The 19,432-nt window shown below is 40.6% G+C and overlaps 1 protein-coding gene across 1 annotated transcript; it reads left to right on the top strand.

The window, feature by feature from the left end:
- Nucleotides 1-9,205: 9,205 nt before the first annotated feature.
- LOC127230052 (dehydrodolichyl diphosphate synthase complex subunit NUS1-like) lies at nt 9,206-10,084 on the top strand. The gene has a single exon (XM_051195170.1). The coding sequence runs from the start codon at nt 9,206-9,208 to the stop codon at nt 10,082-10,084; it is 879 nt and encodes a 292-aa protein (XP_051051127.1).
- The last annotated feature ends 9,348 nt before the right edge of the window (nt 10,085-19,432 follow it).

The following is a 19,432-nucleotide window of genomic DNA, read 5'->3' on the forward strand; positions in this document are numbered from 1 at the left end:
AATGTAAAAAGAGGGGGCTTGTGGTTTTCGGGGGGGGGTGTTCAGAAAATTCCTTCCTCGTACCTTAAACCTTCATATTCAAAAGCTGCCACTTAAGGGCCAAGTGTGAAGCATTTGAAAGACAGGTACCAGGGAACACACGGAGATGGTTGCTGCTCTTGCATGGCAGAATCTCTGGATACTGTACCGCATCTCCTCCTGACTCCTCTGTTCCCAGAGGGGTGCTTCAGGGCTAGTGAGTACATAGCAGGCACGGTTGCTTACCAGTAGCATTTGATCATACACTATTGGTTATTTGTACACACTGACTCTTTCTGCAGATCAAAGACCAGTCCACGGTTCCATGCTGCCAGCCAGTAGAGAGACCAAAGCTTACCTGGGCTACACCCATTCCCATGAACTGCCCCCCAACCATCCATCCAGACTCCTTAGTTTCCAGGAGTACCTAGGTGTTAACATTGCTAGATTTAGGTATGGGTTGTAGGTATTTCAAGCCATTTCTTACCCTCAGTGCACAGGATACATCAGAATACCCTGTAATTGAGCTAGGACAGGTAATGGGGAACTTAACAAAAAAGTCATCCTGAAAGCGATTGGACACATTGGGATGGAATTCTAGGCCATTGGTCATCCTTTTTTTTTCAGATTGAAGATTTGACAACCAAAAGCTACTTGGGAGATGCTCTTGTCTCCTGGTATGGAGTCTCTGCAGGCACCTGGAACTTCATTGCTGTCTGATCTTTCCATGCAGAAAATAGCAGCAAGCTGAACCTACTTTGCTGTCCTATGCAAATAAATGACCAGTGGTTCATGTAATTTTGGACCATGGGAGCTAATGGCTCATAATATTGCCCCTGAAAGGTGAAGTCCAAACAACTAGAAGAAGTATGGAGCTATAGATATGATGGATATATTTGATTAGGTAGAGTTTCTTATTAAAATATATGAGATGCCTGAAGTCTAATTTATCCATGACACTGGAGGACAATAACTGTCCATTAACCTTTTTTTTTCCCTATTTGCAGCTAGAAGTGGACTGAATATTTACATAAGACGTATGTTCGATACATGCTGGCTAGCAAAAGGCGTTTGCAGGGAAAAGTGTAAAGAAGAAGAAATTTATAACATTTTTTGTGATACTCATTTTCTGTGCTGTATAAGCATAAAGGACATGCCCACTCTGTTTGTGAAGTAATTGTGAGTATCTGGGCTCTCCCACCAGCTCCCCTGGGGATTCTGAGACGTGCATTTGCACTATTAAAAACGATAGCTTTAGGCTGTCAGTGTTTCCGTAGGCTGTGTTTCAGATTCATGAAATTATCCAGTAGATACTTCTTTGAAACACTTTTGTGGGGCTGCAGACAGAGCCAAGGGTCTCAGCCATTGCTACACAAGGGCTCTACAAATGAACTAGATCAGCCCCAGGGTCCTTTTTCAGGCCTGGTTTCTACTCTGAAATGCTTTTGTGAAAGTGTTGCATTGTGTTTTGTGACTGTACCACCACTTTCAATGGCATGTAGTATTGTGCTGGAAAAACATACCTGTGACTATTCTTGTGTAGCTAAATATTTGTATCTATAGTTTCCAGTTTGGAACTTTTTATAAATAATGTTGTGACAAAGGTTTCTTTCTTCCTTTTTTATAGGTCACATTCTGTTTTAGTGGATCCCCGTGTAGTTGCAGATACAGACATCTCACCTCTGTCTCTCAAATTAATTATACTGATTTACGTTCTCACCTATGTGGTCACTTCTTATTCTGGATCCCAGCTGGTGCTTTCTATCCGTCCCTCTTGGGAGTATGCATACTAATGATGCATAGTAACTGAATTGTACTTCACCTATGACTAATAAATGTTTACTGATGGTTAGATGTTCTTGTTTGCAACTGGAGTACAGCTGGAAGTTAGACCACTTGCCTGTGTATCCTTATTCATGGTGTGTTCATTCAATCTTTAGTGTAGAAAATGGGTAAATAAAAGTCACCTGGAAAATACCTAAATTGAAATATTGAGTATGTTACAGTTTATAATACCCATGAGGATTTTCTATTGTTTAGTGTGACTACACCATTTAAATGTTTCTGCTGGGTGGGGGTGTAGCTCTGTTTGCATAGTGCTTTCCTTGTACGCATGAAGCCTTGAGTTCATTCCCCCAGCCTCTGCTTCCCAGGGGCTGAATTACAGGCATGAACCTCCACACTTGCTTCTGGATTTATCCATCCGGAAAAGTGGGGTACCGAAGGCATTTTACTAATATTGTGTTGCCATCAACTTCTCCTTTCAGATCTGTCAATTTTTGCTTTGCATACTTAGGTTCCTAGTCATGAGGATCACATATGCTTTTCAAATTAAAATCAGAAAGAACTTGCAATTTTTTTTTCCTGTATAAGCTTTCTCATTCTTGCTGGCTCTTCTCAGAATAGTATCTACTTGGTTGTCCTGTAGATATATCTCATAATTCATCTTTACATTTTTATATACTCTTTCCTTTTCTATTTTCAGACTGGTTGATTGTCAGGGATATGTCTCCACACTGGCTGATCTTTTCTTCTGTTTGACCTTGTCTGATGTTCAATCTCCTCCCTGAAGATTTCAACTCAGTTATTATATTACTCAGCTATGAAATCTCTGTTTTGGTGCTGTGTGGTTTTTTTTTTTTTTTTTTTTTTTTTTTTTTAATCCCTTCATTAAAATTCTGGCTGAGGGTGTCTGCTAAAGAAATGCCTTGCTAACAATCGCATCCAGGCCTGTCAGAAGCCTCATCTGCTGGCATTGTCTGGGAGTGTGCAGACAAATCACTTCCAGGTAGAAGGTGGGAGTTGGTTGTCTTGTCTAGTCTTTCTTTGCTGAGCCTGGGATCAAGCCATGAAAAGTGCTCACTCACATCTGTTTAAAATTGTGCTTGCTTCATGTGGTCTCATTCTCTGTGGTCCTAAGAGGAATAGTAGACTTTTTATTTCTTTGATGGGAGATGTCATTCTGTAAATATTTATTGGTTAATGAATAAAGCCTTGTTGGCCAGTAGGAAAGCAAGATAGGTGGGACTAGGAGACAAGGAGAATTCTGGGAGATGTAGTAGAGGCGATTCAAGATGTAGGGACTTGAGAAGGTCTGGACCCTTTCTCCAGTAAGACACTTAGATTAATAGAAATGGGTTAATATTTAAGACAGAGCTAGCCAATAAGAAAATTAATAGAAATGGGTTAATATTTAAGACAGAGCTAGCCAATAAGAAATTCTAGTAACAGGCCAACAGCTTTATATCTAATACAGCGTCTCTGTGTGTTATTTGGGGGTGATGCAACTCTAGGACCAGGCTGGCAGGAAAACTGATCGTAACATTTCTTCACGCACTTGTTAGGGTCAGTGGCTACCTCCAATCTTCCTCACATACCAGACTAGACTTATGGGGATCATCCCTTTTTTTTGAAGAATACCAACTTACAATGCTATCATAGTCCATTCATTTAACAGATGAAAATCATGTGACTTGTGAGTTTGGAGCAGATATAAATAAGTTTCTTAGCATCTATCTATATCTGTATTTTTTCTATCTCTAAGCTGGTAAGAATATAAGTTTTTATGTTCATAAATGACTAGGAGTAAGGTTATTAGATTATATAGAAACTATATCTTTAGTCTTTTGAGGAACAGAGTATTTCCCAAGCTGCACTAGTTTGTATTTCCACTAGCAGAGAGTGTTAAGTGGTTATCACTCATACCAACACTTGGTATTTGGGGGCAAAAGATTACCCTTACCTCTATTTGTACTGTTACTTCTTTGTGTCCTTTGTGGTTCCTTAATAATTAGGCAATCCAGTAATTCTTTTATGTGCTTATTTGGCAAACAAGTCATGTGATGCTAGAGGCTGAGAAGTCCAGGCACCTGCTGGACTTCTCTATCCACAAGCTGGAAACTTGTGGAAACACTATACTAATTCAGTCTGGATCTAGAGGTCTGAGACCTAGGAGCCAATAATGCAAACCTGAGACCAAATGAAGACATAATGCTGTATGTTCATGCACACCAGTGGAAGGGTGTGCCGCAACTTACCTTATGTATATCATCATGGTTGTGTCCTCAATGGCCATGCGTGCTACTGGGTTGGCTCCCCAATTCTGATAGCTTGGTACTAATCCTGCTGAACCTCCATCAGCCTCACCTGGCTGTTGGAAGGGCTCTGGGCTAACAACACTTCCTCCAGTATACATTTTTGGCAGAGGAAATTTTACATAGTGTATCTCCCACAGAGATGGGAGATAACTGTTCACCTCTAGGACAAGCTTATTTTTTTTTTTAAATTGAACTGTTCTGTCATTTACTCCCTCTTTCATCTCCTTGGTAAACTGGTGTCCAGGCTTTAAAGCCTTTCAGAGGTTTTTGGTTTTCTGCCAAAAAAAAAAAAAAAAAAATTCCCTGGGAACTCTGACCTGAAACAAATCTTGTCTCATTTGCTTTTGAAACTCAGACACGTTGTATCATCTGCTCTCCTGCCACCATCTCATTTTAATTCTTTAGCACCTAAAACCCAATTTACATGCTGGTCTAACCCATTCTAGTGTTCCAGAGCCTCATCATGGCCCTCAGCAAAATAAAGTCCTATACCACTCCCAAAGTCCCTGTGAGTGGACTTGTGTCTCTCGCTCTACCAGGTTAGGTAAACTGAAAATCAAACACTGCCTCTCTCATGTCTAGCTTTCTCAGCAATGTCCGTCCTTCCAGGGGACCACAGCCAGCACTAACTAAGCACAGGCTTGTATGGAGCAGTCTCTCACATTAGGTCATATCACACAGCTTTAGTCTTAAGGAAGGGAAAGCAGCCACATTACACAGTTTCTGTACATCTATGTCCTTAGACTGATCTCTATGCCCCATGACCTTGCTGGTCACGCTGTGAGGGGCTTTCTCATTTCTGTTTAAAAAAAGCCTTCTTTAATTCAAATAGCTTAGATGCAGACTGGTAATTTCCAATTATCATAGTTTCCCATACTGGGCCATTATCAAAACCCCTGTGTGCATACTGAATCATAGACTTCACGGCTACGTATTTGTGTGGTGGGTGGGCTCCATTTATTAAGAAAGCATGACAAATATATATATATGTATATATGTGTATGTATATATATGTGTATATATATATATAGATAGATAGATAGATAGATAGATAGAGAGAGAGAGAGAGAGAGTGCATTCTCTGCTTCATTGAGTGGATAAAACAAAAGATGGGACAGGGAGGAAATCAGGCTTTCCTTTCTCTGCACCACCATGTGAGCAGGAATATGTTTGTCTTTGTGCTACCCTGCTTCACAGAAGACTTGACATCAGTTAAAGGTCTTAGTACTCACAACAGAGATCACACCACTTCATACCACTGCCACGTGAGTAACCAATCATGACCTCTAACAGATCAGCCTTAGTTAGGTGCCTTCTCAGTCATTTCAGGGGCCATGTCTGTCCACGTCCAGGCTCTAAGTGAAGAATAAAAGGACTGTTGGCTCAGCAAAAGTGGTCCAGTCCATAGAGACGAATCCACCCTGCAGCTGGAAAATGTTAAACATTCATCTTTGAGGTGCCTCTGCACTGCGTTCCACGGATCCACATGAATACCCACATCTGGGACACAACACCATCTTTGCTTTTTGTCTGTTCCTGTTCAGGCTCTAACTGGGCTGTGGGACATTTTCTAGTGATAAGCGAATAGGTGTCTTTGTCCCAGAGAAAGCGCCAAAGACACAACCAAGAAATGACTGGACCCAAGTTTATCTTGACAAAAACAATGACTTTATTGGAGTTACTAACAGGGCAGCGTGAGCAGGGATGGGGAACATGATGATGACAGAATCTCAGGCAAGAGCATCTTGGAGAAGACCATTCCAAGATGCTCCGTGACTTCATGAAATTTGTATTCCTATAGCTTCCTGCAAAATCTGGAGGGAGCTCCACCGAAGCGTCTCCTGAAATGTTTACTGCCTATGTAACCCCGAGCAAGCTGGGAGTCTCATTATTTCCTAAGCCTCCAGAGCCTTGTAAGTCTTATGACATCACTGTCCATGTTACATCAGCTAGTACTACTTACAATTAATGGATGTTTTCTAGAAACGAAGTTGAATTTTGCACATTGACCTATTATCTGGTAACCTTGCTGAACTCATTTTTTATTTATTTATTTTTTGTTTTGTTTTGTTTGAAACAGGGACTCTCTTGGTAGCCTGACTTCCTGGACCTCACTTTGTAGACCAGGCCAGCCTCAAACTTGGAGATCTGCCCCCTGAATGCTGGGATGAAAGTTGTGTGCCGCCACCATCAGGCATGAGCTCATTCTTAATTCTTATAGTTGTTTTTAATAGATGCCTTGAGATTGTCTAAGTGGTTAATCACACACCTTAGACAAGAAGTTTTCCTTTGTATTTAATTGGTGGCCTTTGGCTTCTCATCACACTGACGAGTAACACACACACACACCCCCAGGACACTGAGCAAGAGTTTTGAGACCAGGCATTTTCTTCTTCATTTTTTTTTCTTTTTTTAGTATTTGTGTATATGAGATTTTTTTGCCTGCAAGTATGTCTATGCACTATGTGTGTCAGTACCCAAGGAGGCCAGGAGAGGGTGTCAGATACCCTAGAATTCAAGTTTCAGATAGTTGTAAGTCACCATGTGGGTGCTGGGAATAAAACTCTAGTCCTCTGGAAGAGCAGCCAGTGCTCCTAACCTCTGCACCATCTCTGGAGAGATGCCCTTTTGCCTTTTTGATTCTTGTGGCAATACAGTATTTCACCATTACACGTGTTAGCTGTAGTTTTTGTTTGTTGCTATCGTTTGTTCGTTCATTCATTTGTTTTAAAATTGCATTGAGGAAGCTGCCTTCTTTGCCTAGTTCCTAAGATTTCTAAGTTACTTGTATACTTATTTCTGTTAAACAGAGTTTATCACTCACAAATGGCACATGCATTGTACACTGCCAAACATGGAGCTTCACCCAGATGTCACCCCTTACCCATCTGTAATTTATGTTAGAAAGAACCAGAAGAGTTGGACTTTGGAGTAACTTGGGGAGATGACATCTGAAGTTTAAGTTCCTTGAGATGTAAGTCATATGGTGATAAGCACATTATTTCCTTAAAGAATTAGATAGTAAGGAAGATATTTCTCCATATCTATATTACTGTCACATTAATTATTTGTGTGTGTGCCCGAGCACCATGGTACATGTGGGGAGGTCAGAACAGCTTGTTCTGTATGTTTTAAACATATGTTTAGAACATACAGGCTCTTTCCTGTATGTTTTTAAGATCTATTTTTATTGTGTGTGTGGGGGGGCTCTCCTGGAGTTGCAGTTATAGGCAGTTGCAAATCATCTGATGGAGCTGAGGTCCTGGGAAAGACAGAAAAATCCCTTACTCACTAAGCTACCTCTCCAGGCCTGTCTCTCTTCTCTCACTCTAATGGATGGAACCCAAATCGTCCGGTTTGGCACAAGTACCTTTATCTACTGAACCATCTTTCTGGCCTTATTTATGTCACTCATGTCTTTCATAGTGTTTAGTGACAGTCACTAATGTCTAAATTGTTGTCTCTAGTTTCTTTGTCCTTGGAAATCATGCTTACATATTCTTATGGTTCAGATCTGACATGTTCCCCAAAGGCCCATCTGTTGAAAACTTGGTCTCCAACACAACAGTTTTAGAGGTGGAATTAGATGCAGAGGACTCTGACTTCATCATTCCAACAAATGCTCCTGCATTGCTGGGCTTTGGGGAAGTGAGGAAAACTTTGAAGATGGGCCCCAGTTGAAGGGAGCTAGTTCTGACTGAGCATGTGCCAAGGACTAGGTCCTACCACCAACTTCCTTCTCACAAATTTATTTCCATTTTACAAGGTTGGCGGCTTTGCTTTGTTACATGCTCCCTGCCCTGGTATTCTGCCTGGTCCTATTCCAGAAGCAAGGATCCACAGGACTATAGACTGAAAGATCTTCAGTGTGAACCAAAATAAAGATTCCTCCTTTAAGTTGCATTTCTTGGGGATTTTGCCACAACAATCAAAACTAATATGTTAATACAGGTATCTTCTATATTTAACTACATCTGAGAATCAGTGACTGAATGTTTTATAGATTAGACATTTAGAACTGGAAAAGACAATTTACCCACAAGTTTTCATAGAACCCTTCCTCGTTAGAACTCTAAATGAGAACTCCAGACTAAAAAGGAAAATGCATTAAGGGCTTACTAGTTTTAGAGTCAGCCAGTAGAGCTGTTAAACTTCCATGAAAGACCACTGAGCCGGCACAAAATCATACCATTCATGTCGTCCAAGCTATTTCCAGCCAAATTATTTCAACTATCGATTCACTTGGAACCTAGGGCTAAAACAGGCAAAGGTCAGATCATTGTCTTGGTTAAATAATAATGACGACGTTGGACAACACTGACTGAGAGGCCATCCCTAGGAACACACCACACCCATGCCCTAGTACTCGATAGAGATGTCTCAATGACATTTGAAGGTAGGAAGCTTGCTATAAAGTGTCTGGGACCATCTGCCCTTGGGCTTGAGACCTGGCATACAGGAATTTGGAAAAGCAGAGAGGAGTGAAAGGAGTTTGTGAACACCGGGGAGAGGAAACAGCTAAAGGTCAGATTGAAATCTATTCTGATGGAGGAGTGACATTGTCCTAGGAGGCTGAACAGTGACATAACCCTATGACTTAATTAAACTCTCCAACTCTAAAATCACCCAATAGATATATGTGAGCAAATGAATTAAATATCTAGTCATCTAAAAGAAATTCAAATGACTAATAAAATTCTGAAGTGTTCAGTCTTTTTATTTGTCAGGAAAATTAAAGCTACAGGTTCATCCTCTCTTGCACTTCTCTTGCAGAGGGCTCTGGTTTGACTCAGCTTCTGTGCAGCTCCCTACTGTAATTCTGATTCTGTAGGGCCGGGCTCCCTCTTCTGGTTTCCACCGGCTCCTGCACCTAAAAGGTGCATAGAAACTTCAGCAAGCACAACACATTCTCCATTAACATCATCATCATCATCATAATAATAATCTTTTAAAAATTATTAAAAACTCTCCAGATCCCACCTTACTTGTGTCTGGATGGCTATCATCAAGCAGTCACACAGCAGTGGGGGTGGGGCCGCGGGAGCAGGTCACAGCTGTGAGCTGGGAGGCGGCATCCGGCTCCCAGGACGATGGCGGGGCTGCAGGCGCTGGTACAGCGGGTGCTGAGCGCGCTGTTGTGGCGGGCACTGCATGCACTGCTCTGCCCGCACCGTGTGCTCATCTCGGCGCTGCGCGTGCGCTCGGGAGCCTGGAGCTGGGTCTGGTGGCTGCCCAAGCCTCTGGCGAACCGTGGGAACCCTAGTTGCAGTCTGCAGCCGCGCCTGTACCCGCACTCGCACCGGTACCCGCACGGGAACGCCGCGCTGCCTGCCATGCATCGCGGGCTGCGCTGGCGTGTGGACCGCTGGACCCTGAATAAGCTGCCAGTGCACCTGGGTCTGCTGATTACCGAGCTGGAGCATAGCTTCTCCGACGTGGCGAGCATCGTGGTCTGGTGCATGGCCGTGGGGATCTCCTACGTTAGCGTCTACGACCACCAAGGTATTTTCAAGAGAAATAATTCCACACTGATGGAGGAAATTTTAAAACGACGACAGGAACTTTTCGGTTTAGATTGTTCGAGATACTCAGCAGAGCTGGCAGAGAGTAATCACAAAGACGGTTTAGTTTTAAATTGCCAGTCCACAGTGCAGGTGCTGTCCCCAGAAGACGGAAAAGCAGGTATTGTGCGAGCTGCCCAGGACTTCTGCCTGCTGGTGGCACAGCGGCAACGGATGGCTGCGGATCTCAACGTGGACATGTTTGACGGCTTGCTTCGACCCCAGGGCTTCCCGGATCCAGATTTAGTGCTGAAGTTTGGCTTTGTGGACAGCACGTTAGGCTTTCTCCCCTGGCAAATCAGACTGACTGAGATCATCTCCTTGCCTTCTCACCGGAACCTCAGTTATGAGGACTTCTTCTCCGCCCTTTGTCTGTATGCAGCTAGTGAACCGCGTCTGGGAAAGTAGACTGTGTGATTCGATTCAGACTTTTGAAACAAAGGACCCGAGTGACTCTAATGTTTACAAAGTACCTGTAAAACCCTATGCACATCTAGTTCATATTCCTCATAATTTATCAGCAGACACAAAAAGTGTCTTACTTGAGTGTGTGTGTGTGTGTGTGTGTGTGTGTGTGTGTGTGTGTGTTTGGGAAGAAATAGGGAGGCAGTAAGGAATGGAGTACTACAGGATGTGAGCCTTCAGATTTAAAGGCCTCAGGTCGTACAACTTTCCTGGTTTTGTGAAGTTCAGGGATTGATTAGAACTGGTTATTTGGAGTGGGGTGAGGGTAAATTTTGTACAACTTATCCTAGTGACCAAGCTTCAGTTTTTAAGAATAATATATTGGCTGACTAGACAGGAGTATACTCATTTTGAGGGCGATTTGGAGGAGTGGGACCCTGCACTCACACGTTGAAAGCTTGCTTACATTCAGAACATCTCTCCTCAGATTTCTGGCCATTTCCATCATTTTTTTCTAGTCAGCAATGTGACTTTTCAAGCCCTGCTTTGGTAGTCTGTCTGTGTTCTGGGATGTAAAGATTATTTGAAAAAGAAATCGTTCCATATTGAAGTGCAGAAGATACAAATTTTAGATGATGAGTTGGGCAGTCAAAAACAAAATAAATAATAGTCTTAAGGTGGGAAATGTCCTAAAAAGGCAGTTTTAATGCCTTTGCTGGTATGAAGAGTATAATGTTACATAGTGCCCAAAAACATTTTTATTTAAAATGAACATTTGAGAGAAGCTACCGAGGTAGCTCATTCCTCCAAAGGAGCCTGTTTCTCTTCCAAGTAACACCTGGGATTTCTTTCCTCCAGTAAATCTCAATAACAACTTTGCATAGACAATTAAATAGGATGGGGGCCTGTGTCATCAAAGTCTATAAAAATAATTTGATCATTTATGTTCTCTTGTGTCAGAAAACAGCACTGGCTCTATTATTTTAAGAATAACTCAATGACAGGGATTTAATGTTTTTCCCATACTGCTTACATTTCCATGGAAACCATTCTCTTTATGTGATGGACAGTTTTCAGAAAGTTCTTACCAGCAAGAGTCAGGTACATTTAGTGTGGAGCCATTTAGCTACCAGGCCTCCAGAATCTGCAAAACAACAAAGAAAACTGGATTTGGAAATATGGTCTAGAATAGCTTTTCAGACTCCGAGGGAAAGAATATGTTTCTGCTTGGGATTACAAACCCCATTTATGATGTAAAAAATATTCTTACATTAAAATTATTCAAATGAACTTTGGTCCAGTAATATTACTTTGCACTTCAGGTTTTTTGTGCAAATTATTTTTTAGAAGGTCTTAATTATTGGCAAAACTTTGTGTGAAGCTTTAGCATATGTGAAATTACTAGGGAATCCCCCATTTCTGGTGTACAGTGCAGCGATCCATGTTCCATTGGTTTTTAATTCTCCTGGGGGGGGGTTTAACTTTAAAAAAATGTAATGCTTTTCATTAACATGATATGCATGTTCTTAATAGACTTTCTGGGGTTTGCATGGCTTTAGTGAGTTAAACTTAACTAATTGAAGCAAAGGGATTTATGATTTGTTAGCCTGGCATGGTGGACATGCCTTTAATCCCAGCATTCAGGAGGCAGAGGCAGGTGGATCTCTGTTAGTTTCAGGCCAGCCTGGTCTACATAGTGAGTTTCAGGATAGCCAGGACTATACAGAGAACCCCTGTCTCAAACAAACCAACAAACAAAAACCCAACAACAAAAGGAAACAAAAAACAAACTAAAACAAACAAATTGTTAAAACAAAGTTAAGTTGCCTGCTGGAATAGAACCAAAATCCTAAGTCTGTTGTAGTCATAGGAAGAATTGCATGAATTCTAGGGTTTATATTTAAATGTAAACATTCTAGAACCTTCTCACTTGATTACTAATGCAATCTGGACAACTTGAAGTGTACTCTTTATTCTGTAATTCTTGTCAGGATAATCACAAGCTTACACCCCCTTTGAGCTTCTGAGGAGCCACATGTCTTCGAGTGCATTAAAGGGTATTTTATTTAGGTTGTTTCTTCTTGACATTCTCCACAACTGAAAAAAAAATCACCATAATGAACCTACTTAAAGAAGGTGGAGGGTTTGAACTCTATTCTGAAGCCGGGTTGTGGATTGTTTCTTCAAACTGGTTACTGCTTGACGATGAAAAGCAGATTAAAATGTGAATAGCAAATTCTGATGCATTGTGACTGAGTCCTGAGTGCCTGTTTCTGACAAGAAAATGCTACAATATTAAGAACAGTGCCAAATAAATTATGCATATCTATAATTCACTCTTTGGATGTATGCCAATTAGCTCCTCCCATCTGTGTGATGGTTCTATTCTTAGAGTCAGTGAAGTTTTTGTGATGTTGTGAGTGGAAATTTTGGCAACATGTAAACAATGTATACAGAAGGTTTTTATGATTAAGGAATCAAATTTATTGAATTTTATTAATAAAAGTTGAAACATGTCTGAATAAAAACTCAATAAAAATATATTTTCTTCATGGAGTATAGTGGCTATGTGAATATTATATTTATTCTAAACAGGGACTGCTGGAGAATTGCTTATTTACTTTGCTTTTTTTCCTTTCCTTCTTTCCTTTTCTTTCTTTTCCTTCCCTTCCCTTCCCTTTCTTTCTTTCTTTCTTTTTTTTTTTTTTTGAGACTGAGACTTTTTTTTTTAAGCTAGTATGCTCTTTTTTGGAGTATATTCTCCATTTTCACCAGTTATCTTTGCAGCCTTAGATTGTTTTTTATTTAAACCAAGAGGGTTGGCTTTACCTTTGACAGAATTGTCAAATTCCACAATAACTAAAAACTGAATTTTCATTTTATCTAGAAATGGTGACTTACACTTTTGAGCCATTTAAGAATGCTTGGACAATTCTTAGGGGCAGGAAATTGAAAGGTAAGAAGTGTGACTTGTCTAAGCACAGAATGCTCACTTTCTAACATAACACCGAGGTGTAGACAGCTTTGTAAGCACAGATTCCATCTAAAAGCAGGGCCTACCAAAGGTCAGGTTAATGGGAACTGCCTTTAACAAACATCTGTATGGCGGTTTGAAGGAAAATCCAGGACCTGTGTCAGTGGTTACCCAAGATTCTAACTGATAGCTGAGAACGGATAAAGATTGTGGAAAAGAAGAATGTGAAAATAATTTGCTCCAGGCTTTAAAACTTTTATTATAAATAATGACAATATTTAAGAAAATTAGAGGGTTCAGAGAAATAAAATCCAAAAGACCTTGATTACCCTGCAGCTTGATAGCTCTGAGCCTGAGGTCAGTGTGTGGTTAAAATTCTGCAGCAACCTGTCAGTTACTTCGGCAAAGTCTGAGAGCTCTGAGCTGGGGGTGGGTACATGACACCCTGAGATGAAGCCCTTCTGCAGGCGATTATTATGTGGTAGGTGTGCTGTTGATCTCAGTGGTGTGGCTGTTTCCCACACAGCCAGTACACTTGAGAGACTTAGCTAAAACAGTCACACCTCTGGGTACAACCTGGGAAGTCTGGGAGAGTGAGAGAACCGGCCCAACCCACAGGATGAAAGGCCAAGTGTGGCCAGCAGAGGCCCCTGATACACAAAGATAAAAAACTACTGCCCTGGAAAGCATCTCTGGTGGACATCTTTTCTGTTCAGCACAGACTAAGAAACCTCAGGAAAGACAGCAAGTTCAACTAATATACGTAAGAGCCCAGAACAAACATCCCCTCAAACACACAGTTTAGCCAGAGATGCTAAAGGCCTATGCAATGAAGCTATAAAGAACTGGAAAATAAAATGTAAGAATACATTAAAAGGAAACAATTAGTTCAGCAGAATTAATATTGGTAGAAGGTCCTTGTTAGCAAAATGTTCTATAGATCCAGATAGGTAACTGCTCTTTCTCACCCCTTTCTCCTCCTCCTCTGCCTTTCCCCTCTCCCTCATCTTCCTCCTTTTCCTCCTCCTTCTTTTGAGACAGGGTCTCACTGTGTAGTGTTGGCTGGTCTGAAACTTGCTATGCACACCAGGCTGGCTTCAAACTCATAGAGATCCTGCTATCTGCTTCTGTTTCTTGAACGCTGGGATTAAAAGCATGTGCCACCACTTCTGACTGATACTCATATTCCTTAATGGCTCAAATTCTATTATGAATAATCCCAGCCTGCTTGCTACCAAGAACTTACTAGCTACCACACATAGCTCAGAGCCCTGGAGCTCTAACAGCTGCTCAACCGGGACCCTTCAATTGCCCTATCTGGCTTTGAGAGCTTGGGCCAGTCCACACTGTCAAGAGAAACTTGTTACAGGCTCCTTGGCCAAATGATAAAGGCACCAGGTGGTGACAGAGAAACAAGACCTGGGAGAGAGGCCATATTCCCACATACAAGATAAACAGAGGAGACCCACATCTGAACCCCGAGTTAGCGCTCTCCTGAATATTGCAAACAATTGTGCTGCAAGAAGAAAGATGATTGGAACAAAATAAAGGAAAATTCAACCATAAGCTAATTCTAGATGCACAAATCCCAATGCAGAAATAAAAACAACATACACATGTACTCACACACACACACACACACACACACACACACACACACACACACAAATAAAAACAAAAGAATTTGTCACTGCCAGAAAAACACAGATCCCATTGTGACATGTTGCAATGAGAATGACCGGGAAGAACAACCACACAAAGAATTTTTAAAAAAGTACTACAATCCTAAGAAGGTAAAAAACAAAGAGATGTGTGAAATGAAGAAAACCCAACCTGAAATGATGCTGGAAGCGTGAAAAACATCAAAACATTGAAAATCCTCAGTGGGAAGCTTCAGAAACAAAATGGATCAAAAAAAAAAAAAAAAAAAAAAAAAAAAAAAAAAAAAAAAAGAGAGAGAGAGAGAGCCATGGATTTAAGAGGAAGAAGAGCATTGGATCACTCAATAAAGTTCAGTTAGGAAAAAAGTAATGGAACATGGAAAACTTCTGGGACATCTTGAAAAGACCTAGCCTCCAGATTATGGGTATAGGAGAAGGGGAAAAATACCACAATGAAGGCATAGAAAATATCTTCAGTGAAATCATAGAAGAAAATTTCCCAAATCCAGACTGAGATGCTTATCCAGGTAGAAGCCTATAGAACACCAAACAGACAAAGTTGGAAAAAAAATTCTCCACAATATCATGAAAACATTGAAAGCTGGTCACTTAAACAAAGGAATTAGATACCACCAGACTTCTTGACAGAAATCTTTAAAGCCAGAAGAACCTATTAGAGTGTAAAAAGATAGCTTAACACATTCTAATTTATGTAATCATTGTGATATCTCATTAAAGGTAGTATTATTAATAATTTTAAATTTACTATTTGACAACTTCATACATGTGTATAATACATGTTGGCTATATTCACCCCACTCCTTATTCTTCCCCTCCCGCTGAGCCCTTCTTCTTCCCAATAACTTATCATACGTTGATTTCCTCTTCCTCTTCTTTTAAATAATCAGGCCAACCTTGGATACATGATGGAGTATACAATTGAAAACACAATCTGTTAAGAAACTACACATGTGAAAATAGACTATAAGGGTCCTTACTTGCAGTGAACTAAGTACCTGGGAGCAAATGGGGTTGAGATGATATTCTCTTGCATTCTCCCTGAAGACAGTTTGGAGCTGTCCAAGGTGGTGGATGCTGGAACTGGAAACCAAGTCCTCTGCAAGAATAAGAATAAGAACCAGAGAGGTTTATATAGGAGACAAACTACATTCACTCAGGAATAAGTGGATGTAACGAACAAGGCATTCGTAATGAACCCATATCCAAACTTCAGTCTCAAGAAAGAAATGGCCCCAGAAATGAATTTTGGTTCAAGAACCAATAAGCAAAATGCAAGAGAATCAATTGTGACACTCAACAGGAACAAGTACACCAGCAGTCACCCCAAGACCAAGAGCAACACCAGAAGTCACCCCAAGGCCAAGAGCAACACCAGAAGTCACATCAATTGCCACTTAAGGAGTTACTTCAATTCCAGTTTCAACAATCACCTCAAGTCCAATGTCAGCAATCACCTCTACTCCAACACCTGCCGTTACCTCGAGTTCAATACCAGCAGTTATTTCAACTCCAACATCAGCCATCACCTAAACTCCAATACCAGCAGTTACCTCAAGTTCACCACCAGCCATCACCTCTAGTCCCACTTCAGTTACCTCAAGTCCAAAGTCAGCAGTCGATTCAGGTACAACACCAGCTGTCACCTCTAAAAAAATAAATTAATAAAAAAAAGAGTTGCCATAGATTGGCAGTAGTGGTGCACACCTTTTAATCCTAGTATTTTGGATGAACAGACACATGGGTAACTGAATTTTAGACCAACCTGTACTACAGAATGAGTTATAGGATTCCTAAGACTACATAGAGAAACCCTATATTGAAAAAGCCAAAACAATAAAAATTTAAAAAACTGAAAAAAATAGACTGTGAGAAAGATGTGATGAAATGTATTTATTTCAATGTGACCATCTAAGCATGAAATTCCTTTTACTCATCATACCATTTATTCTCAGGTAGACAAGGAACTTTTAAATGCTTTTGACATCTTCTCCTAAGCAGATGGAGTTAAACTTGTCGTCACCACATCCTTTTCTTCTTCAGTTCCTTCTTTGCCCGACAGCAGATGGTCCAGTCCTCACAATACCTGATGGCATATTCAGAGGCTTCACACTTCATTCTGCAGTGGCGGTACTCTGAGGAGCACTCCTGACTCTCAAGGAAGCTTCTGGCTTCGAAAAGAGAAGACAAATACAGTCCATTGTGTCACTTATTTGTTATTACATCTTAAAAGATTCATTTTTACTATCTTAAATATGTGTGTATGTGTGTGTATCTGTCTGCCACGCATGTGTGGATGCCGGTGGAGTCCAGAAGAGCGTGCTCGATCCCCTGGAGCTGGAGTTACAGGTGGTTGTGAGTCACCTGGCTTGGGTGCTGAGGATGGAATTCAGATCCTTTGCAAGAACAGCATCTTAACCGCTGAGCCATCTCTCCCACCTCTTTTATTTTTTTCCAGATTTGACTTAGTAGTTTAATACATGTTGCTAACACATAGCCAGAGGCATATCAAGTGTCCAATGTGTACATATCACTTACAACCATGACTATTAAAGACAAAGTCAATAAGAATATTTTTAGCACAACCAAAATTGATGTTTCTTTGGCACTGTCCAGAAAAATTTAACAAGTATTTTCTCTCTTGCTGTTATAAAATATTTGCAGTTCTAAGGAACCTTGTGTAATTGGCAAGTACATTATATAAATAAACACTTTCCTAGGGAAAGGGCGTTTAGGACCTGTAAAGTTTTTGGATTTATCATAAAAGATATTTTCTTCAGGAATTTAATAAACAACAATAGCCATAAAAGCTAAACATCCCTGGGCAAATCCAGCCGTTAATCATGTCCAGGTTTTGCTCCAGAGTCTTCTTGCTTGCTGGCCCCTCTAAGGCTAACCTTCACTCAGCTGCATGCATCCTTATCTTCATTATCACCCACGGCTCGACATAAAGTCCAAAATAGAAACAAGTGGTCAATTAAAACCTCAGCACTCAAATGAATTTTTATTTTTTGTATTAATTTAAGTTTTGAAATTTTACGTGATATGTGTGAGTGTTTTTCCCCCGCACATATACGCATGCACCATGTGCACGCCTGGTGCCCGTGGAGGCCAGAAGAACTGCCCGGTCCCCTGGGACTGCAGCTGCATGTGACTGGCCTGCCGTGTGGGTTCTGAGACTATAAAGTCTGCTCCTGTGCAAGAGCAGCCAGGTCTCTTAACCACTGAGCACCTCACTAGCCTCTTTGATTTGCTATCTTTATTGTGTAAAATAGTTTATGATTTGAGAAAAGAGTAAAGAACTTTCCCAGAACTTAAGAAAAACAAGATTAAAATGAATGAGAAAACAAGGTGATAAGCAGAGGCAAATGATTTCTTCTGGAAACGGCAGGTAAATGAGGCAGAGACAGAACCATTTACTGCACATTTCTGTCTATGCTACAAAAAGAAAATGTTAATTCCTGAAGCAAAACTATTTCAAATGTGCTCATACTATGTCATGGGACCAGTCTATGTGCTTGTCCACAGATAAATGAATAAAAACATAGATCAAGCTATAAAGAAGGATAGAACATGTCACTTCCAGGAAAATATATGGGCCTGAAGATATCACATTCATTAAGTAAAACTATCAGGACCAGCAAGGAAACATTGAATGTTCCCCCTATTTTCCTTCTGTGGATTTTGAAACAGATTCTCACTATGTACCCTCCAATGGCCTGGTACTTCTCATGTAGCCCAGGCTCTCTTTGGACTCATGCCAATTCTCCTGGCTCAGCCTGGGAAGTCCTAAGATTACAGGTTTTCTCTGTGTAGTTCTGGCTGTCCTGGAACTCACTTTGTAGTCCATACTGGACTTGAATTCAAGGAGATCCTCCTGCCTTTGCCTCCTGAGTACTGGGATTAGAGGTGTGTGTCACCAAGTCCAGCTAACAAATCTTAAATCCCTTACTTCCATTAAGCTAAATTTAATTCACTAAGGCTGTACAAGCCCCAGAAGTTCTATTAAGAACTGACTAATCATGAACACCTTCATGTGTATGATGACATATGTTTTTAAATTATTTAAAACTATTGTGCCTGGCCTATCTGTAAATTGACCCTGAAAACTTAATGATACAGATAGTGTGTCCAATAAAATATTTTAAGACAACAACCTGAGGGTAGAAGAAAATATTTACAAACTTATATCTGACAAGGACTTCATTTTTAATCTTTACTAGCATATATTAATTATACATGGTAATGAGTTTCACTGTGACATTACCATACTTGTACATGACGTATTTTGATTATATTCAATTCCCCCCATCTTGTCTCCATCCCTTTCCCCCAATCCCTTTCTTCTTCCCAACTGGCCTTCTTCTACCTCCAGCTCCATGACTTTTTTTGGGGGGGGATATGGTGGATTCCCTTGGGTTTGTTTGTTTGTGGTTTTGGGGTCTTTGTTTTGTTTTGTTTTAGATAATAAAAATGAATTTGGGTAGAACCATCATTCCCACCTTATGTAAGTTCACACAGATCAAATAAAACCATCCAACTTTTCAACCAGTTCTAAAGAAATACACGGCAGAGTCCTTTGTCTAGTGCTGATAGCATTCTGTGAAACCAGGACCATGGAGGATGTGCCTCTTTGCCCCTCCCCTAACTTTTCTTGGGTTTTTTTTTTTTTTTTTTTTTTTTTTTTTTTTTAAGACA

Source organism: Phodopus roborovskii, unplaced genomic scaffold, assembly GCF_943737965.1.
Source record: "Phodopus roborovskii unplaced genomic scaffold, PHOROB, whole genome shotgun sequence".
In the NCBI taxonomy this organism is placed as follows: domain Eukaryota; kingdom Metazoa; phylum Chordata; class Mammalia; order Rodentia; family Cricetidae; genus Phodopus; species Phodopus roborovskii.